The sequence below is a fragment of the Anguilla rostrata genome, chromosome 11 (genome assembly GCF_018555375.3).
Source record: "Anguilla rostrata isolate EN2019 chromosome 11, ASM1855537v3, whole genome shotgun sequence".
NCBI lineage: Eukaryota > Metazoa > Chordata > Actinopteri > Anguilliformes > Anguillidae > Anguilla > Anguilla rostrata.
This window is the reverse complement of record NC_057943.1, coordinates 17,573,312-17,596,061: the sequence shown is the minus strand read 5'-3', so window position 1 is coordinate 17,596,061 and position 22,750 is coordinate 17,573,312. Positions and strand designations below refer to the sequence as shown.

The following is a 22,750-nucleotide window of genomic DNA, read 5'->3' as shown; positions in this document are numbered from 1 at the left end:
ATTGATCAAGGGTCATAACTGATCTGACAAGTACTTGTTATATTTGAGTGTTCTTGTACTGGTGCCATACTTTAACAGCACACAAGGCTCAGACACTTTCAAACTTTACACATATACTGCAGAACAAAAAGTATAACGATTTGGTATTCTTAGCATATGCTACATGCATACTAGACCAAAATGTTGGCTTTCTCGGGTTGTTAGCCATTACTCAACCCTAGGAATTACATTTACCATTAAATAAACTAAATTAATGCATTTTGTTTAGCAGATGCACTTACATTGGATAATCTTTTGATCGTTCATTTTTTTATAACTGATTTACACAACACAGCTAAAAAATATGGGTTTAAGGTGTAACCACAGTATGTCAGGAAAGATGCATCTCACAAGTCTTCAGTTCCATGTCATAACTGTTGCTCTTGTGCACCTGCCCACATATGATAGATAATCCAGGTACTGAACACCAGATCCAGGGATGTAGCAGCTGGCTCCACGACCTTCTTACTGCCACCAGGTGAGCCCCTACCTTTTTCAGCAGGCTTTTAGTAGAAAATTCCCCAGACATCTTCACTAGTTTCCAGTGAGCCTCATAGGGGTATATAACTTACCTTTATTAGATAATCTCCCTGAATCTGCTTTTTTATTATTTCTGACTAAAGCCTCATTTTCAGATGGCAAACTGTTATTTTATGTCTACAAGGATATTTTTAAAAGCCTGGCTTGCAAGCCTGTTTTGACTACTAGTGTACTGCTGGAAGTTCTGACTCCTGTAATTAGTTCACTCATAACATTAAAATGGCTTGAAGTTATAAACCAATATCTGATCAATTATAATACAGCATTAGACACAAATGCATAAAAAGAAATCGGCTGCTGATGGGTCATTCTGACTTAATCTGAAAATCTCGTTATTCGTACAAAAAAGGTTCAGGGTCATTATCAGTTTAAAGGTAGATTCTACCATCCCCTAGGTGAAACTCAATGAGTACAATGCACTTCAATATTTGACCTTCAACAATCTATGAAAGATCGCAATAACAGTTTTATTAATGGTCAATGTCTTAATTGTAGCCCCACACAAATAACTGCTAATGATAGAGTTTGATGAACTTTCATCTTCTGAGATGGATGTATGGTTGGCTGTGTTGTAGAGGTACTGCTTCAGAAAATTGTCTGCAAACAGATCCAGGTCACAGCTTCAGACAGACTTCCTGTAGCACTGTAGGGTTGTTTGAGATAGGGTAGTGTAATGGCGGGTCCTGTCTGGTGTAGGGGCCTGCAGGGGTTACAGCTGACACCAGGTCCACCCCATAGTCTCTGAGGATGACGGGGACACATCGCACTGCATGGCTTCCATCCCTATATGAACCCTCAGGATAATCAGATAGGAATATAAAGCCATACAGTGCAATGAGCGTGGAGAGGATTTTATATTTTCAATCAAAATGTAATCACCCAACATGTAGACATGTTTTTATTTCTTCACATGAATAACTTCATCCTGTGAAAGCTTGAGGTTGCAGACTGAGATCAACTGGTGCAAGCGTTCAGTACTTGAGGATGCAGCAATAGGTGTGTTTTCTGTATGATGTTTAATTAGGCAATATTAACCTGTAATTAACAACATGTTAATTTGGTACCAACAAATCACTGTAATTAATTCATTTTGTAAGATGCTCTGCACCTCATTAGTGGCTTCTACCCCAAAAACACACACCCTTAGACATACCAAAGATCTTTGGCACAGAGCAGAGGTAAGCACGACAGAATTAAGAACTAGTGATGCTGCAGTGTAGAGCAGTGGTCGGACAACAGAGTGGCCTGCTGGTTCACAACCGTAGTGTGACACCGTACTCAGCTTAGCTCTGTGGAGCTCTGAAGCCCCATAGTGGAGATGGGAGGAAATGCAGTTTTACTGAGGATTCATCAAACAGTGGCAAGTACCACAAATTAATGTGTCTTGGCAGCTTGGTTGCTTTTTGCCGCACCACTGTCACCCTCATTACCATCAATCAATGTTTTTCCATATCTTAAATTACTTAAGAAATGGGTTTGACTTTATTTCCATACATACTGTTGACCTGTATGGACAGTAACTTCAATTCTCAATGAAAATACAGTTAGAATTGGTAGATATCCGAAATGAATCCCCCCGTATAAGAATAACAAAACCTTTTGGTTCCCTGACACTAAGAGTAAACTATCTGAAAGAAACCAGATACATAAGGGGCCTTACTAGAAACCGTCATATGCATGCACCCAAGGGTGGGAGGAGCAATATGAGTTCTGATGACCAGCTTGAGGCCAGGTCACAGTGGACTCTTCCTGCTTTGGATTCTGAATTACACAGCGCCGGTCAACCTTACATCGCAGGATGCACTTAGTTAAAACTGCGAAACACCAAAACAAAACCAGACTAACGCAACTTCGATTCAATTCAGCCTACAGGCGAGAGTTGCAAAATGGCTTAATGCATTGAGTATAAAGGATGGTAAAGTAGTTATCAACAGGCTAAAGATAGCCCTTAGTAGTATCAAATAGTATCATTATTTTCGGGATCCGCCCCCTCCCTACCCCCGATCATAAACTTACAGCTGACTGGAACAAACAGGGTTTCCAGTTAACTTGCCACAACAGTCCTGTGGAATAGCCTATGATTGCTCTTTTAAAAATTAAAACTAGAAGAAAACTGTACATTTTAAATGAAACAAAAATATTTAAATAACTGCTTACACACTGCATTTGTCCGCAGGTTTCCCATAATTTCACAATGTTGAGTCGGCAAGAGTCAAGATTAACAAAGACTGCAAAATAAATTGGGTGAACCCCCTCCTCATGACGAAAAAATGTTTTTAAATAACATTTAATTCCATTACGAATGTAGACAAATCGAGTATAAACATGCCAAGTGTCGACTGTGGTTCCAGTGCCATAGTATATGGCATACGCCTTCTTCATACATCGATGTATTTTTTTCCAAGACCCTGAAATGTGCATGGGCTACAACATCGCAGCAGCTGGATAGTATACTTAAAATACACTGAAGAGGAACCTGATATATTAAAACAGATCACCGACCGTCATATCGAACCCGTCCTTAGACGGTATCGTAGCTTTCAGCCTCTCTGCACCCGCGGAAGGGAGAGGGGCCGCCGTCTGGTCCCCGCAGAGCCTCGGGACAGATTAAACGGAGCGGAGGAGCGGAGTTTACAGCCAGCAGGTGGAAATCAGCGTGCTCTTGGTACGGACTCGGCAAGGTTGACCCGCTGAGCAACAGCGCAATAGAAGTCCGTATGGTGCGTCCCAGCTGTGTCTTTTTCCATTCACTCACACAGACTGGGAGAAAGAGGGAGGGTGAGAACAAAAGCCTACAGTGCTGGCGAGCCAATAGAAGGCGAGCACGGGGAATCAAAAGGACATCGTACCTGAGCACGAGACCACCTCCGTTACTGGGGCTTTGTGCGGCCCAGAGACGCGTGCTAATAAAGGGGGATTGCAGCTGAATAGGACTTTTTTCCCTTTTCAAATACCGCCAGAAAGCACTTTCATTCTGTGTGTGCGAGGATAGAGAGAGAGCGCGCTATAGAACATGCGCGCATGTGTGTGTGCCTGCTTATATTGGTTCTCTTTACATGAAGCAGCACCAAGATCCATATAGGTTCTACATGAACTAGTTTCTCTAACAAAGTAAAGTGAGGTAACACTGTTCAGACACAAGAAGCTCCTCGTGTTAAAGAAATATGTAGAATTTTTTCCCTTTGACATGGCTGAAGTAGGGTTGCATTTTTCACTGCTCTCCACTCGCAATGTGAACACTACTGTCTGCTCAGTCCACAGGAGGTTAGCAGGCTACCCAGCATTATTTATAATGACTATAAAGTGAGCTATAACTTTGTAATAGAATTCAGAGAAACCATATAAGTGATTTAAGTGTCCTTTTATTACTTTGTGAAAAACGAGTAGCCAGAGACATCTTGTCTGATTCTCCTATGCATCACTATCATGGCTGAAACACTTTTGGGGAGATATTTTCAGTCACCTCTGTTTTCCAGTTGAGCCAACAATTCAGTATTCCACAAGTGATAGTATTCAACATTGTGATTCTCCCACCTGTGCTGTGCTTAGACAAGGGCTGTTGGGGGTCAGAGGTCAGACATAGGACACAACAAAATTGAAAGAACAAAAAGAAAATAGAAAAACCATGCTAGTCATCTCATCTGATGAGAGAGGCCTCTATCAGAAATCCTCTCTCAGCTCTCTGACCAGTGTCCTGAAAGGAGCCACAATGGGCAGCTGATTCATGGGGATTTGGGTACACAAAAGCAGGCCATTCTCCCTGACCAGAGGGCCTATGCCCCCCTCCCCCTCCCATTCTCCCTCTCTTACCCAGCAGTAGCTTCCAGAACCCCTGAATCAGCAACAGTACTGCTAACAGAGCTACATCCTTCCACATACACACCATGCACTGCCACCAGTACACATACCAACACACATGGCACTGCTCACCAATACATATAGCCAACCAACAAACATAGCAATGCACATTAATTTACATAGCACTATACAAATGCCCCAGTACATACCTTTGCAGTTCCATACATACCGTGCCAGCATTAAGCATTACTCAGACACTGACAGGAGGGACTGGGGCATGGTAGCATGTTAGGAGCTGGAATGTGGGAATGAGCTTCCATAGCACATTTTAGGACAAATAATTTTTACAGTCAGAAATTAACTATTATTTTTTTCCTTTGCAAAGTATTTTTTTCCACAGATCGAACAGAGGATGTGACCTATCTCCTCTTTCTCATCTTCTTTTCCATAACAATTTTCTTCTAAATGCATTCAAATATTGCCAAATGAGCTATTCAAATCATTATTATTTCCAGTAATACAAATAGTGGTAAGAAAAAACTACACTGAAATCACACTTTATAATTAGATAATGACTAACAACACAGAGTTAAATTATCCCCTGTTACTCCCTCTCTTTTGTGTTCTAGATTACTATACTGCAGCAATGGCACAATGGTGTAGAACAGGGGTATCAAACTCGAGTCCTGGAGGGCCACAGTTTATACAGGTATTTGTGGTTTCCTTTCAATCAGTGGCCATTCAAGGCTTTGAGAACAAGGTGTGTGGACACCAATCAATGACTAATTGGAGGAAATGCACCGGAAACCAGCAGACACTTCGAACCTCCAGGACTGGAGTTGACACTCTTGTTATAGACAGTTGAAATGGAGGGTAGAGTGTCCATCTTTTGCAGTAATCTGGGAGATAACTGTTTGCCTGACTTGCGAACAGTTATTGCACTGAATTAGAAAGTGCACCTCTGTCTCAACCTCTTCTAATCTCCTAATCATCTAATCAGTTTTTTGGCACTGTTTTGCCACTGTTTTGCAGTTTCTTTATATACCAGGCCCTCAATTTTCCCTTGAACCCTCTCCCCTCCTCCCAATCATTTAATGAAATTGGACAGTTTTAGAAGAACGAGGCTGAGTCTGCAACTGAAAACTTCAGTGTGAAGATAAGGGGATTTTTATATAGAGACCCCCCCCCAACTCCCTGTTGTAGTCAGGTCACCATGGCTACAACAGGGAGTTGGAATGCAGTAAACATCTTTATTTTCCCAGTACTCTTCACCATCATAATCATTATCCCCTTTCAGTCTTTCTCTTTCTCTCTCTTTTTTTCTTACAATTGAATTCTTCAAAAATGCAACATTGGCTTGGCCACTCAGAAGTTCAGTTCAGCGTTGCAAATGTGAATGCTATATTTGCATTTGTCACTCTTAAATATGCTCCCGCAACACACACCATCGGTCTTGAGGGAAGAAAGGTCGCTACACACTATATGATGGGAAGTAGCTTGGGCAGAGACTGGGAGAGAGGTGAGGGAGAAAGCATACTTTTCAACAGAATCCCTGGAACACAGCAGTCAGAGCTTTGACCACAAAGTCAATAAAAAAGTTTAGCACTAGATGCAGCTCATTTGAGCTCTAGACATGGACATTGGCAATGGTAGAATTCTGGGGGCTGTTTTGTTTTAAGAGATTAGTATAAATATGCATTTTGTATAGCTTTTCTAGTTAATCAAATGTATAACTTTTTTTTTTACTGAACCTATGCACATGACAGGAACTAAACTTTTGAACCAAAAAATGTATCAGCAGTTCAATAAGGTGGTTGGAAAACACAAATGAAATAGTCTCCACTGTCCAAAGTCCTTGCCTGTCAGGCACTCCAGTTTTTTTAAGCATTGTATCTTACATGAAAGGTTTCTCATTCATATTTTTGTGGAAGTGGAAACTATGTGTATCATACATTGCAGACAACTATCAGTGTGCATTGATAGATAGATTAAACATGAGATGTCTGCTTTTGACGCTACCTCTTTTAATTCCAATTTTTTAATTCTCAAAAAAACCAATGGCTGAAATTTTTACAACCCAGATGCCGAATCCAAATGACTAATGAATGAATAAGTAATCCAGCCAATAAGTTTAATCAGTGTCAATCATCACCCACTACCAGAATTTAACCATCATTATCCATAATTGGATAATAAAGGCATTTGATTTCCAAGGCAAATAACAACTACAGTATTATCACTGTCTGAAAATTGGTTATAAAATTGTAAATTTGGACTTTGTTGCTTCCCAGACCTTCCTCTGCATCCTTCACAATTCCTGTTGTCCCCACCATTGGTTCACACAGAGGACTTGAAATGATGCATGTTATATTACTCCTTTAAGACAAAAATCAATTCCGTATTTTGCAAGCCATACCCCAGAGGCAGCCAGCAACATGATGACAGGTTCAGGAAGTTTAGACTGCCTGACAGAGAAGCACAATAGTTGCCGAGTTTTCTATCAGTAAAATAAATTCATGGCTTGATATGCATATTTCTGGGACTGGAAGCATAAGAACTGTGATGCTTTCTAGGACATGCTAACACAGTCTCCATTTTGTCCAAATTGAAAAACAAGGTCTGACATTTTACAGTTCATACCCATCAGCCCCTGAGGGATGCTTTTAATATGCAACATGGTAATCTTCCATCTGGCCTTCCGCTGTATACACAGAACAGTACAGTACATTTACACAGAAGTGAAAATAGTATGCTATGCCCTTGATTTTTTAAATGTGGCATATATCAACAAAAAAGCATGGTTTGTAAACTCAAGCCTTGTTTGATACCAGTTTGACACCATTTTTTTTTTTCTTTAGGGGTCAAAACCATTTTAAAAGATAATTAATAAAACCAATAACTTGTTTACTTTTGGTTTAACAACAAGGTTTCTAGTTTATATAAAACATTCATGTACAATAGTTCATTTACAAAAAAATAAGCATTTAAAAAAGCTTAGAAGAAGGATTATAAAAAGCTAGCCTCCAAGTCAGATGTGAAAAGTATGCCCCTTCTAACTTTAATAGGAGCATTGTCCATAATCTACCACCGCTTTCTCTAAGGTATTTCAATTGACCTTTTGGATTGAAATGACCCTGAATTGACCTCCTTTATTAGAGAACTTATTGTAACTAGTCTGAAAGGTTTTGAGATGATTGCAGTTAATAATTCAGTATGATATTCAATGAGCTGAACAGGAAGTTATTTCACATGATTAAGGACAATAAACACTTATGTTTTCCTAAGGCTATAATCAAAAAGTATTACAACACCAAGGTTGAAGAATCAACATTAATATGTGTGAGGACTGAGTCACTGATCAAAAGCACTTCCCCCATTGAAGTGCTGCTGTCACCCTTGTTGAGAGGAAAGGGTCTGTCAGGGATAGGAAAAGAGGGCAGGGGTGTAACGAATTAGTTTTTTTTTTGTTCCTGACTGTGATTTCTCCGAACTGTGACTATTGAATGTGACTGCAGCAGGACAGCTGCTGAACCAAAGCCAAAGGAGGAGTTTACTGACTAGAGCGCAGAGAATTTTATTCTGCTTAATATTTGCAGTCCTGAGGCACAGCCTAAATTTTCTTTTTAGCTGATTATAATAAGAATTTGAACTGACCTGGAATTAATACTAATATTGGCAGGACATGAAGCCAACCTGTTGTACTTCGAGCAGACAATTTGATAATAGCACTTGACGGACCTTTGTTTTAGTTCTGTAGGAGTCCTCAAAATAGGATTCAGCAGTCCAAGGCATTTTTGGGATATTCTGTGGCTTCAGATATGTAGATTTGATGTGTAAGTTTGATTCTGGTCAGATACATTTCTTTTTAAAGGTTTAATCATGGTTGTTTATAATGTATCAAACAGTTTGTATTGACATAATTCAAATCCTGAGAGCAAAACAAAAAGATGCCAGATTTACCAGTATATATTTTTCTCTTGGGAAACATAACTCTAAGAGAATTAATGAAAAATAGATTTGGTCATCTGGCTTATGCAGCTTGGGGCTGTACTTCAGGGAAGGAGTGGTCACCATGGGGAAGGAGTAGTTGTCAGGGTAACCTGCAGAACACGGGTCAGCAGCTTCAGGAATGTATTTACACACAGAGAGAGCTTTATAGGAAGTGGACCCTGGTGCCATGATTGCACGATGTGGGTGTTGGCACAGGTTTTCTACACCCCTCGTGCCTACATTTACAGGTGATGAGAATAAGAGGATATGAAAGAGAGATGTAAAAATAAACCAGTCTGACACTATAACTGCTTTCTGTTTTAGCCTTTTTTCTCATGGCAATTGAAACAAGCAGGAAGTCTGCATCACTTCTGACTGACAGCTACCACCTCTTTCCCTCCTCTGAGAAAGGACATGCTTCCTCGAGCATGAAATCTAAAGTTCAGACAAGAAATCCAGTTAGTCTAGTCCAGTAATTTTCCACTGTGAAAATGTACCACATATTCACTCTACCTGTTACTGCCCCTCTGAATCTTACTGTAACCCATGTGCTAACCCCTGCACTAACCCTTATACTACCCCCATCCTTGCTAAAGAAACTATTGACCTCCACCCTCCTCGACTGATCCTACACTAACCACAGCAAAATAACTTCCATAATCCTGTACTGACTTCAACATTAGCCCTACATTTACCAACAAACTTTAAACCTTAAAATAGGCCTTGAGCAGTGTCTGCTACCTTTACACTGACCGCCCAGCCCCCACCCCCACCCCCCCTTCATTTTCCCCACGTATCTCCAAGTAGCAAAACAACCCAGCCCTAATTCCACTCCCTCCCCCATCACCCCATTATCTGTGGTCTCCATGGAAACCAGGTCAGGGAGTGAAATGAACTAAATGATCACAAGAAGCTTGAGAACAACTACATGTTAATGAAGGGCAACATGTGGTTTGAACACTGTGATCTGGGCCCATGGGGGCATGCTCCTATTGGGATGCTGTTGCAGTCTTTAGTAAATTGCTATGCCAAAATGTTAAATCTCTCCTGTGCTGTATAAATTGGGTACCTAATTGGGAAGATATTACACTAAGCCTCACAAATTGTCCTAGATAGTTCTGTTTAACAAGTGAATATACATGGATGTCTTAATAAACAAAAATCATTTTAAGCTGCAAGACGATAATATATGGTTGGAACCGTAAGTATGTCTAGCTACATCAATAGCGCAAATAGTTTTTAATAGTCACAAAATCATATAGTAGTTGAAAAAAATCAAACAATACAGCTCGGAGAAAAGAAAGCTTTTATTTTACCTGAAAAATAGTTACAAAGCTGTTGTTCACAACCATACCAGTTTATTGGTTGAAAAAATAGAATCAATTTGGGCAGGCGTCAGCCTTTGATTTCCCTCCAACCATAATGGCATGCTGAGAGGCATGCCATTATGTATCTCTGCACTGATTTGACTGGATATGTAAGGCAGCTGACCGTGTTGCTGGTGTAAAATAACAGAATAATTTGCTGGTCGAAATTTATCATGCATGTTTTGAACTCGGGGCCAGAGATGTATTCATCTGAGTTGAGTGATGAAGCTGCATGCTTTGTATTGCTGTACACTGACTCATAATATGCAGATATTCTTTACTCTGCATGCATGCCTATTGTTTTTGTTGTTTTTATTGCTCTTTATCAACAATTAACAATTGACCTTCCTAATAAAATATCTTTGCTGTTTTCTTTTACTTCGGTGCTTATCTAGGCAAGCAAAGTTATAGAAACATGTTGGAATATGCGGCAGATTTCAGAAACGTATAAAAAACAGAAAATATCCCTGCAGCCCTTATATCGACACTCACCCCCAGTACCAGAACACCCCGCCCCCCCATTGACCCCAGCTCTACCCCCTGCACGCCTGTATTACCACTAAAACCCTCATTCAAGCAGTAACCTCTGATCACCTGTAGTTCACCTTACGCCAGCACCTCAATGTTTCAGAGCCCCCATGCCCAGAGACATCGGCATCTCCCTTTTGTGCACATTCACTGTGTCCAGTCTTTACCCTCTCTAAACCCCCTGCCCCCCCCCCACCCCTTTGAAGAAGACAGGGTTTTACAGCCTGTCTGAGGGAGGAGCAGTGAAATGGAAAATTTTAATCGCATTAAAAAAAAACCTGTGTTCTTTCATTTGTAAATTCCAAGGCCGGATTTTCCCTCTGCTGCCACAGTCTTTGCTCCAGCAGACAGACACCCCCAAGAAGAGGATTCAGGATCTACCCCTGGCCTTCCCCAGGGCCCCTTACACACCCCCTTCCCCCACCACAACCACCACCAGCACCCAAGACCCCCCCAACCCTAGCCAGTTCTTCTAATTCCATTTATCCTCTTTTTAAAAAGACAGAGATCAAAGCAGGTTTTTCTGGCTCCGCCCCTCATCTTTATGCTCTGCCCCCAGCTGCCAGACCGCATTGTCCCAAGTGAATGTGTCACTCTCAGAGCCCCCCACCACCCTTTGTAGGGCCTTTCCGGTTTCGTGCCATGTTCAACAGCCCTATTGTCATCCTGTTCCAACTTCCCTGCTTGCCACCAGGGACAAGCCACCTGAAGAGTGCTGGGGATTAGTGGGTCTAGTTCAAAGCCAAGGGAATATTGGGAGGGGGAGGAGTACAGGGTGGACATTGTTCCTGGGCCTCAGGGAGTCAGCCTGCAGCTGGGGCCCAAATCTTTGCCCCTTCTAGGAGAAGGGTTCAGCCTGCCAACTCCACTCAGCTCTACAGCCCAAAGGCTTTCTGCCCATCACTCACAGGAAGCACCAGCCAGCCATTCATAAGGAGGTGGAGTTACCCAGTTGGGCCTGTCCAGGAAAGTGCTGGTGACTGGCTGCCCTGTCCGGAGCTGGTCCTCCTCCCCTGGTTTATTCATACTCTCTATTTCCCCAGATCATTTTGGAGGTCAAAAAACGGAAGCCCACTTTTTCAGGCTGACCCCCTTCTCTCCAAAAATGCATACATATTTCATTTTATACCTGGAATTCACAATACATGGCAACATTAAAGTAAGGAAAGTAATGAGGCATAGGGAATTTTAAAATCTGTTCTATCTGTTATAACAAAATATGATTATTAATAAATGATTACTTTTTAATTATCACTTAAAACTAGTATTACTTTTATTAGTATTACTTTCAAGTGATAATTATGATTTCAAATCTTTTCTTTTGGTAAAGGCTGATGTGTTCTATTAATGTTCAATATTAATGGCTGTTAGTGAAGTGATGTTTTGGATTTGGTAGCATAATTTTGCTATGCAGATGCTCCTGGAGTGGTAGCGTCACTTTTATCTCATCCTTTTCACTGTAGCAGGGGGCGCTATCGGGCACTCGTGGTGCACACATAATGTCAAAATCTTCTACATATAATTCCAGTATGTGCTGTCTAGACTCTAGAGCATACTGGATCGCTCTTTAAAAATAAACTATTTTGATCTTATCATATCCCCATCATTCACACAATTCCACCCTCCCTGGCCTCCTTGGTAACCGTCACCCTTGAAACTGCAGGGGAGAAATTCAAGCCCATTGGCCTCTCGAAGAGCTCAGATACTGAAAGGGTGTTCAACCTATTATTGCCACAAGAGGGTGCAGTAACAGCTTGCTACGCCTTAAAATGAATTTGCTGTTACGTTCCCTGTGATTAACATTGGTATTAAATTGAGCTAAAGAGAAAAAGCTCCATTATAAATCGTAACATTGAATCTGTGTTATGTTACAAAAGTTTGGGCTGCAGCCATCCAACAGAGTAGTCACAAAAGTTAATACAATTACACTCAATTTGTATCATATTCTTGTCTGCTCTTGTCCTCCCCTCTTAACCACATCCTGCCCAGACCAGCTTGAAGTGCCCGTTGAGCTGTCGCTAAGGTTAATAGGGTCACGAGCAAGTCCCTGCTCTCTGCTTTCACCCCGGATTCCACTGCCAGATAATCTCATTTCCGGAACACGCACATTGCCCTTACACACATCTAAACTACTTTACAAACACAAACACACACACACACACACACACACACAAACACATAACCACACACACAGCACACATACGAGAATGCACACATACTTAAACACTGTGGAATTTATATACACAGGTTCTAGTTTATATTTGTCTTTGTCCTCTTTGTGGTTACATATGCAAATACAATCGTGGATTGTGTTTTTACAATTCTGTATTGTGTAATTACATTATGGAATGTTTTTTATTTATTTATTTTTGTCTTATTTTGTTTATTCTGTAAGACCTGTGAATTTCTGTTGACCTTTCTAATCTGGTGAACTGATTTTGATTTCATGAACATTGAACCAGAGAGTGCATGAGAGAGGCAAGGAGATTGCTGCTATAGGCAGGGGTCTGCTATAATGGCGAGAGGGGAGGGCCAAACACACATAAAGGGAGATGGTACTAGGAGAGAACACAGGTATGCCCTGTCTGGACAGAGAAAAGAGAGGAAGAGAGAGGTGGATTATGCAGTACAGCAGTGGTGGATTATGGGATTATTGGCATTCCAGTCATGTGAGCAGTGTTCTCACTGCTGACCCCGATTACTCACAGATTACCTCAGTGGAGGTGAAGAAGCTTTACTCTGTTTGTCACTTTGTCACTCCTACACGCCTCTTCCTCTCTTCCTCTCCTCTCATAGATGCTTTCTCTCTCCTGATGGTAAGACAGAGTGTTTTAAGTTCCACCTTCTCCTGTACAAAGTTCTGCCTGGACCACTGCAAGCAAAATCTCTGAGCTGACGTACAGATGCAAAGGTAAGTCTGATCTTGTGAGCTGTGATTCTTCCTCATAGCCCCAGGCCTAACACAAACAGCACTGCGGCACTTCCTCCTTTTCAATACTGGATTTTCCACTGCTTTAAGATTAGACAGTACAGGCCGGGTTTGTCACGAGATGCTCATAAAAGGGTCAAAGAGGAAATTAAGTCATCATTTTTATGTGCTTCCATTTGAGTCCTTCAAACAAGAGAGATCATAAGGTAGAGAATAGGTCTAACAGCTGATGCCAAGAGCGTAACCTTTTCTTGGTAATTTAATATTAATATCAAAAACTGAAAACAAAACATGCAAGACATGACATGTTAAATCAACAGGATTTTTCTCTCGCAGAAAAAAGACACAATTTCAAGAGATCTGAAGAGTGAAATGAAGCTTAAGACATATCAGTTTGTTTGTTTTTTTCCAGAGAAATCTGACTATTATTTAATATAAAAAATGCACAGACTCTGATGCTCGTGTCATATTTTATTAAGCATGTTTGTATACATGTGTTCTTAGTGCAAATCAAACACTATTATTTCTGTATCATTACACATCATTATGTGTCATTGCTAATGTAGTATTTGTTCACACGTGGTAATGGTTTTAATATGTATTACTCACTGAAAGGATACACAAATTAGGAGTTGCTGAAATGTCTTGTCCAAAAGTTGATGTACCCACCCTGGTTGTGATAAAGGTACATTCACAAGGACTAGGCAGAAGTAGAGTCTTAAGTGGACAGCACTAATAAATCTCACAAAGCTTTTTAGTGTTGATAGATTCTGCTCAAATTACTAATTGTTTGACCATAGTGTTTGAATGCAGGATTAAGACTGGATGAACTGCTGAATGTTGAGAGCAGACTTACTTAGAAAATGACACAACAAGATGTTATCAGCTTATCGAGTGCTTACTGATTATCAAACATCAATAGACCTTGAGATAAAACAGCAAAGGTCAAAACCATATGAAAACATTAGTGATAATCAGAGACCACACCATGTATAATAAACCGACAACCTAACCCTGGGTTCATTACAATAATGGTATACATCACAATGATAATTTACTTAATACCAAACTCTAGATGGGTTCTCATATGAGATGCAGTGATGTACTGTAATGAGAGGTGTGCTTGTTAAAATTGTGTGTTTCAGAAAGAGGGTGTGGTGTGGGGTGGAGTGAGCCCCTGAGGCCCCCCATGGCTGTGAGGGAGGCAGGGTGGGGTGGAGCCCTGCTGCTCTCGCTGCTCTGTGGGGTCATCCTAATGTCCCCGGGGTCAGCAGGCCCCCTGCAGCCAGCACGCAGCCCTATCCCGCCGGGACAGCCCTTCCTTGTGCTGTGGGGTATTCCTGACATGGCCTGCCTCAGACGCCCGGACCCCGCCGCTTTCGGGATGGAGAGGGAGGGCCGCGTGTCCGTCTTCTACGAGGACAACCTGGGCCTCTATCCCTTCTACAACTCCCAGAATCAGCCGGTGTCTGGCGGCCTGCCCCAGCACACCAGCCTGGACGTGCACCTGCAGAGGACACAGGCCGACGTGCTGGCCGCGCTGCCCTCCGCTGAAGCCCAGGGCCTAGGCCTGATCTGCTGGGAGGAGTGGGCGTCGCAGTGGGGGCGTAACCGCGGCAAACAGGAGATCTACCAGCAGGAGTCGCGCGCCCTGCTGCGCGGTTTCTTCCCTGACTGGAGCCCTGATGAGGTGGACAAGTGGGCGCAGGTAAACGTCACGCAGACTCCTCACTTTTACACCCGTCTCGCGTCGCTCTTCTGTGTGCAGAGCTGGCCTCCCCAGTGACGGTGCCAGCCTCCGTGATGGTGGTCCTGTTCCTGTTTCAGGTCGACTTTGAGGCAGCGGCACAATCTATTCTGATGGAGACTCTGCAAGAGGCGAGGAGGCTCCGCCCCCAGGTCCTGTGGGGCGTGGCCCCATACCCGAGCTGTTACAACTCCGGCCCCGGCCAGCGGTTAGAAAACTACACGGGCCGCTGTCCTGCTACGGAGATGGCCCTGAATGACCAGCTGCAGTGGCTCTGGAAGCGTTCCTCTGCCCTCTTCCCCACCCTCCTGCTGGACAAACTCCTGGGGCGCTCTCGAGCGGCACGACTGTACGCCTCCAATCAGATCCGTGAGGCCCTGCGGGTGGCAGCCTTGGCTGGTACCGCTTACGACCTTCCTGTTTTTCCATTGGTCAGAAGCGTCTACACATCCACCAATACGTTTCTGTCTGAGGTGAGTGTCCAAAGAGGGCAGGGAGCTTCATGCTGACAGCAGTAAGAGATTTCAAGGCAGTACTGTGGGCATTTATGCGTGAGTAGTAGATTTTGATGGTATCTTTCTTCATAAACTGTAGACATTGACTATGTATGTGCGTATTGGTTTGCCCTCAGGCCGACTTGGTCAACACCATGGGGGAGAGCGCAGCAATGGGGGCGGCTGGAGTCATCATCTGGGACAAATTCTTCTCAGCTAAGACCCAGGTACCTCTTCATCCCTCTGTCTGCCTCTTTCCATCAAATATCAAATCTTTGAATCTCTATCAGGCCATTCATGCATCACTCCATCAAAACTATTCATTTTCATAGTTGAAGAACATTAAAAATTCCACACATTGTTAACGGCTTCATCTTCACAATATCACAATAACGGTCATTCTCATTCATGTCCACCTTGCATGTGCTCCCATTTTATAATTTATTTCCAAGGGACAAAAAATACAGTATTGATGCACCATGCAATACAAAGCAGATGCATTGTGTTATTTTTATTCAAAACTAGTTTCCAGCCCAGTCCCTAGAGGAGAAAAATTAAAATTAAAACTGATCAACTGACCATATTTATATGGTAACATTGGTACAGATAACTTTACAGATGACTGGTGTGGTTTCAGTAAAAGCCTTCCTTGTGTGCTCTCAGAAAGCATGCTGGGAGTTGGCGGAATTTGTGCGCGAGGTCCTGGGCCCGTACGCGGTAAACGTGACGTCGGCGGCACGGCTGTGTGGCGAGGCTCTGTGCCAGGGGCGTGGGCGCTGCCTGCGGAAGAACCCGGAGGACCGCTCCTACCTGCACCTGCCCCCCGCCAGCTTCCTGCTGCTGTCCGACGGGCCGGACGGCCTGCAGGCGGTGGGGGACCTGGCCTCTGAGGACCTGGAGGCATGGCGCCGCGACTTCCAGTGCCAGTGGTACGAGGCCCTGGAGGGCACTGCCGCCGATGAGGAGTCCCCGCTGGCTCTGGCCAATGGGCAGGGCAGGAAGCCTCCAACGCTGACTGAACAGGCCACTGTGGCGGGGCCCACTGTGGTGGGGCCTACAGAGGTGGGACCTACAGCGGTGGGGCCTACAGAGGTGAGGCCTACTGAGGTGGGGCCCACAGAGGTGGGGCCCACAACAGAACCATCATCAGGACCCACGGCAGCACCGTCAATTTCTCCCCCAAACCAGGGCACCCCGCTCCTAACTCCTCCCCTTTTCACTCTGCTGCTGTCTGCCCTCCCCTTCCTCGCCTATACCTGATGGACCTCAGCAGTGGAGAGGACGTATCCAACAGCACAGAAAGCAGGCATCTCTCCTGCCAAATCAATCAGTTTTCAAAGGGTTGCAGGCGCTTCGGTGGGCCTTGGCACTTGTACACAGAACTGCACATATGCAAAGATGAACAACTGACAGGAACACGAACAGGGTGGCCTGATGACTGACAGACAAAATGCACACATTTTAGGAGACTGAAATTCTGTTTATTTACTTGGAAAACATTGTCAACTGTGTTTGGAGTGCTTTCAGTTCTACTCACATACTACTCCACCCTTTCACTACTTTTCCCTCTGCTCTGATATTTTATGTGCACACTGTATAGTGCGCACTCACAATGACAGTATTGATTGCATCTGTTACTCAGGTCTAAGCAGTTTTGAGTTTTTCTCATTTTTATTTACAGCCAAGGTTTTTTCTGATCACTGTGGGACATGTACGTGGGGAATACTAAACCTTAGCAAGCACTCCAGATGTGCATCTCCAGAGTAATGCCTGATAAACGACAGATTTCAGGGGAACACGCAGGTTTTATCTGCTGTTCGCTGTGGGTTTGAAATAAGTGATAAACGTCTGAATTTTCAGCTTTGTCTGTTATGACTGATAACATGCAAGAACGGTAAATGTCATCTACAGATCTTGATGTCTAGTTTTATTTAAAATAGCTTTGCAGCGCTCTAACGGGGCTCGGAGATGACCCCCCCAGCAGGCCCACGCAGTTCTGCACGTATCCCAGGTGCAGTCAACATCTCGTTCTCCAACATCCACGCTGATCCAGCACGTCTCTGAGCACGTCTTACACACAAGGCATGTGAAGATGTTCAGAGAGGTCATAAGAAAGAGTGCAATACACACATCAAAATTTCAGCACTGATGCCAGACACCAGGTGAATCACAGGCAGTAAAATAATATTCAGTTTGATGCTCCCAAAATTGTGCCAATTTCACTTCGAAACATTAAACCATGTAGGATATTTTTGTTTTATATTACGCAGTCACCCAGTGAGTGAATGTCTTTCCCCACTTGATGCCAATATTCCTACGGTTAGCCACTTCTTGTTTATTTCCAGCAGTCTAGTCATTGTGGTTTGTAACTGCTGAAGGTATGTTTTTTATGGTCAGAGTCATCAGTTTATAACCAGCAAAGGAAGCAAATCACAACTTAACCATGACCCTACAAGGAATGCAATAGTATAAGGAGTGTGACCAGTCATCATGGGACAAAAGCGGGTCATGTGGATTTCTGCAGATCAAACGCTGAGTATCAAAATTTCAAGGACAGGAAGCCCTCAGCTGCAAATGCCAAATTTTAAAAGCCTTTCAGCATACTTTTCCAGTAGCAAGATGTCAATCACTTGTGACTGCATCTGTCTGGAATTTGCTTCACTGTACATTATGTTTTAAAAAACATAAAACTGATTGGAATGCTGCACTGACTGGACCCGTCTCTATTCATGATACAAAACTGAAGGTGAAGTGTTGATAGTGGAGTAATAAAAAGAAAGACTCACGTTGTTCAAACACAAAAAATGAAAATTTCTGACATGACCCAGGAACATAAAAGCATATTTGAACTTGAAGCCAAGTTTAATACTTGGGGCACGAGCAATGTACAATGATTTAAGAAATATAAACCGTTGGAAGTTCAGACAAAATCAAACTCTGTATTTTCAATAAACTAACATTATATTAAGCAACATTCTCAAACTCATTAAGTGTAATAACTGACATTAGACCAGAAAATACACATGTACACATGTACGTGTTTCCCATATACTGTAGGAGTTCAGATCTCTGAGTCTTTCTGAAGAAACAATGCAGCTCTGTGCAGCAGCGCAGTCACCTGACTGTCCAGGGAAATCACAAGCAGGATGTCTTTCCAGTTTTTGTAAATTTATTGTGTTATTTTAAAATATACAATAAGGACAAACTAAATAAAATGTTAAGGAAAGAAAGAGACCATATTTACAGAAATAGCATTGATTGTACAGGGACAGTGAGTGCAGTCAAGAACCTGAGGCCATACAGGCAGCCCCTCCCCCTTCGCCCCTGCTGATCCTGTACCTCCGCGATCAGCTGATTTCTTATCTCCTATGCAGAGCCCCAGCTGAGAGGACCCTTACCTCCTAATCCCTAGCACGGACGCTAGTGCGGTCCATTCGAGCAGATGGCACACTAAACACACACACAGTACAGAGGAAAACACCCTAAGCGTGCCACAGTGGTAACACATGCAGACAACATGGGGGAGAAACCCCGGAATCCATCACCATGGCAACACACAGGTTAAAGAGGGACACAACCTTGCATCCGTCACCACAGCAACACACCTGAGATCATATTGGCACATGTGTCAGTGTCTGCTACCCAGCATGATAACGCATTCCAGGGGGGAGGGGCAGACATCTGAGTGGCGCATTCGGGGGGACACACCTCCAGGCGGGACATGCAGCTGTGCTGCTCCCCTCCTCTAACAGCCTGCCAAAGGGAGCGAAGCGCTGCACATCACTGAGACCTGCTCTCTACCTGTGCGCCCAGGACCTCCCCAACACGGAGACTTCCTGTGGCACACACATTCGCACAAACACGCGCCTGCGTGCACATGCACGCACAGACTGACAGACAGAGACAGACAGACAGAGGCCCCCCCTCCTCGCGGGTTACAATGGCGCAATCTGAGCTGGAGGGGGGTGGTGGACGGCAGGAGTGTAGAGGCAGGAAATGGTTGCTCTCGGGCGTGGGGGGAAGTCAGGAGAGCGCGGTCGCAGGGAAAGGGGCTACTTGCAAAGCGTCTCTAGGGCATCCAGTGTGCGCTTGATGTCACGGATCTGCTGGGCCAGGGCATGGATGGGCTGCATAGAGCGATCCAGCTCCTCACAGCGAGCCATCAGTGTGTACATTCCCTGCAGAAACACAGATACGCACACACATGCAGAAAGGTGAGAGGAGCTACACGCTAACCTGCATCCATCACACTCCCATCTCTCTCCACACAAATCCCACCTTTATGCTCATGTCCACAGCCTCCCCCAGACTGTCCACCGAGTCCCTGTAGGTCTGAATGTATCCGACACTCAGGGCTGTCATCTGCACAGGAGATACAAAGACAGAGCGAGACACAAGGAAAGACAGATCAGACAGACCAAATGTAAAGTCAGGAATGAGACAGACACAGAATCGCGATTACGGGGTCTACGGGGAGTGTGAACACGGCAGAAGAGATGTGGCACGTGCGTCCCTGTAGTGATGGCTCGATGTCTCAGGATGTGGTGCTCGTGTGTGCTTGTGTACGGGCGTTCAGCGTCACTGCAAAATGTTAGAATACAGTGTGTGGGGTTTGCTTTCGGCCCTCACATTCTGGATGGTTCCATTAAGGCTGCGCATCATCAGCTCCACGCTCTGGGCCACGTCCTGCGTGTGTCGCTGCAGGTCCAGCAGGACGCTGGGGTCTATCGGGGGGATGTCCACAGGCCGCCGGAGGGAGCCCCGACTCCGCACCGAGTAGTCAGCTGAGGGGCGGGGAGTACAGAAGAACACTTACAACTACAATAAGTGAAATTAATATTCTCCAGATGTTTTCACTAAAACACCTTTCACACGTATCACCATTCCAATGGTGATCAAAACTGCTGAGAATAACAGATTGCAATGAACTCCAACAGCAAGGTGGGGCTTTGTTTCTGCAGCACGAAGCAGACAAGAGACATGCCATCAGTCCAGCCCTCGGGTTCAGTGCGATGAACCAACATGCTCAAAGGCAGTGCCAGTGAAATGAATCTGAAAGATTCACCCGAAGCCCAGTCCCGCCCCCCTGGCCCCAGCCCCACAGCACTACTCCCACTCACAGTCAGAGTCCAGGCTCGGTCTAGAGCTCATTCTGATCTTGTGCTCCAGGTTCTTGGTAATGAAGTGAGTGAGCTCTCCATCGCGGCTGACTGTCCCCTCCAGTTCCAGGGCGCTGGAGATGGTGGCCCTGCGGCCCTCGGCTTGCCCTCCCCGCCCCCGCATTCCCCCGCACACCTGGCTGATCTCATCCAGACTCTTACTGTCCTGCATGCCGCGCACGATGCGCTCCCGCTCTGGCGCGTTTCGCACGTGCACCTGCGCCATCACATGGGGGGGGCAGGGGGGCTCCTGGCAGCGGGGGGGGCTGCGACAGGCCTCCTGCTCCTCACTGGGAAGGGGGTCCTTCGGATGCACCTGGCTCTCGGTGGGGGGCTCAGAGACTGTAGGGGAATCTGCAGAAAGCTATAAATAAAAGACATTGTGTTACTCTCACACATAACTACAAATGGCATCCCAAACTGATGCTGCCACTGGCCAGTGACTACATTAGCAGCTACACAGAAGGCTGTGTATCCAGAGCACTGCTTTTACCTCAGGAGAATCTTCAGTGTCATCCTGCCCCTCATTCTGCTCTTCTACTTCCCGTTGTTGTTGCTGTTGAACCTCTTCGTCTTCTTCTTCCTCCACCACCACCTCCTCCTCCTCCTCCTCCACCTCCTCTACTCTTAGTGCACCATCTGGCAAAGAGCTGCCAAGGACCCCATCTGCAGTGGTTTGGGGCACGTCTGTGCAAATTAATTCTGAGTGGTGCTCTTCTATGTGGGGTTCCTTTATGTGGGGCTCCTCTGAATATGCATCTGATTGGGGAGTGTCCAAACAGGGCATGTCAGAGGTGCAGGTGTGGGAAGTGTCTGTGTCTCTCTCTTCCTCCGGCTGCCCCTCACAGTTCACCTCCTCCACAGGGGACCCCACAGCGAGTTTGGGCCCCCTGCAAGGGACTATCTCTCCATGTTTCAGAGGCTGCAGAGTGGGTAAGTCATTGACCAGAGACACCTCTTCACCACAGAGTTTTGGAGACTCCAGTGTGGCCACTCCATTGGCTGCTCCCTGCACATGTGCACCAATCCCAGGGGAATGGCTCATCCCTTAGCCTGCTGTAGAAAACATCTAACGTTAATAATGTCCTGCACCGACCGATGCTAAGCACACAGAGACACCTGTCATTATCACTCTTTGTTACTGTAGTACAGAATATGCAATCATCTTCACAAATGTAATCGCGTTATCCATGCAACTCGCTAACACAATGATGAGCAAAAACTAATTAACTAGCCAACTTGCTACCTCGTGTGAACAACTGTCAAGTATTGTTGATACATCAAATCAACGTAATAACTGAAAGCATCTTCACGTAGAAAAAATGTATTCAAAAATGCGAATATATAGCTAATGAAAACTGAAAATGTACAAACAAGAAGTTAGCTTGCTAGCTAGTTTAGCTAGCCAACAGTTTCCTACTTCTATTCAAGAATATGAACAAGATCACCATCGGTAGTGGTCTAGTGTCTACACATAGCTAGCTAGAACTTTAGGCCCACAGTGGCTGAGACATATTGTTGCACTTCCCTATTTATTCGGACGCGCAAGCGAAACTAGCTAGCTCAGGGGCTACAAGTGCAATCGCAACAGCTAACAGTTAGTTAGCAAGCTAATCTGGCCTCCGAATTTAAAGTTTCTTATACATTTACTTGACAAACTAGATAGCCGACATTTACTTAATGGACGTGAAAAGGTGAAATTACACTACGTACGTGCAGAAAGGGCAAATATATGTCGATGACTTCCAAATTCATGTAGCTTGGTAGCTACCTGGATACATAAACACTCACCACTAGAGCGATTTCCTGGGGATGAAGTTTTCCAACAGACAGAGTCCTACCTCTTTAACCTCCGACTTAGAAACCATGGATGTGATTACAACATAGTTCCGCTTCACAAAAACATTGGGTTATTAATTCTTCTTAAACAACAAGATTTTTTTAAATACATAGAATTGACGAAGCGAGATATAGAGGAATGAATTATTCGGGGTTTTTTTTTAACTTCAGATAAAAAATGAAATAAATCAAAAGCAAAATATACCAATGTGTATATAGTAACCTGTATATTATGATGAGGAAGCATATTTAATAGCATGTTGAGTCCATATGTTGTAATGTAGCACATTAGCTCATAAAACACATTTCTGATCTGATAG

At 44.2% G+C, this 22,750-nt stretch overlaps 2 protein-coding genes across 5 annotated transcripts; one reads left to right on the top strand and one right to left on the bottom strand.

Moving 5' to 3' along the window:
- The first annotated feature begins 12,986 nt into the window (after positions 1-12,986).
- On the top strand, positions 12,987-18,137 carry si:dkey-72l14.3 (Glyco_hydro_56 domain-containing protein). Its single transcript, XM_064298419.1, has 5 exons — positions 12,987-13,173; positions 14,337-14,899; positions 15,019-15,411; positions 15,570-15,659; positions 16,096-18,137. The coding sequence occupies exons 2-5, from the start codon at positions 14,381-14,383 to the stop codon at positions 16,690-16,692; spliced, it is 1,599 nt and encodes a 532-aa protein (XP_064154489.1). The 5' UTR covers positions 12,987-13,173; positions 14,337-14,380; the 3' UTR covers positions 16,693-18,137.
- Positions 18,138-18,583: 446 nt separating this feature from the next.
- On the bottom strand, positions 18,584-22,499 carry borcs6 (BLOC-1 related complex subunit 6). 4 transcript variants are annotated; one of them, XM_064298422.1, is made up of 6 exons: positions 22,383-22,499; positions 21,085-21,647; positions 20,553-20,955; positions 20,062-20,216; positions 19,711-19,794; positions 18,584-19,610 (listed from the first exon to the last, which is right to left on the bottom strand). In XM_064298422.1, the coding sequence occupies exons 2-6, from the start codon at positions 21,634-21,636 to the stop codon at positions 19,485-19,487; spliced, it is 1,320 nt and encodes a 439-aa protein (XP_064154492.1). In that variant the 5' UTR covers positions 21,637-21,647; positions 22,383-22,499; the 3' UTR covers positions 18,584-19,484. The 4 variants fall into 4 exon arrangements, with proteins under 4 accessions (XP_064154492.1, XP_064154490.1, XP_064154493.1 ...); XM_064298420.1 differs by having other exon boundaries at positions 22,305-22,432; XM_064298423.1 differs by having other exon boundaries at positions 20,754-20,955; positions 22,305-22,432.
- Between the last annotated feature and the right edge of the window lie 251 nt (positions 22,500-22,750).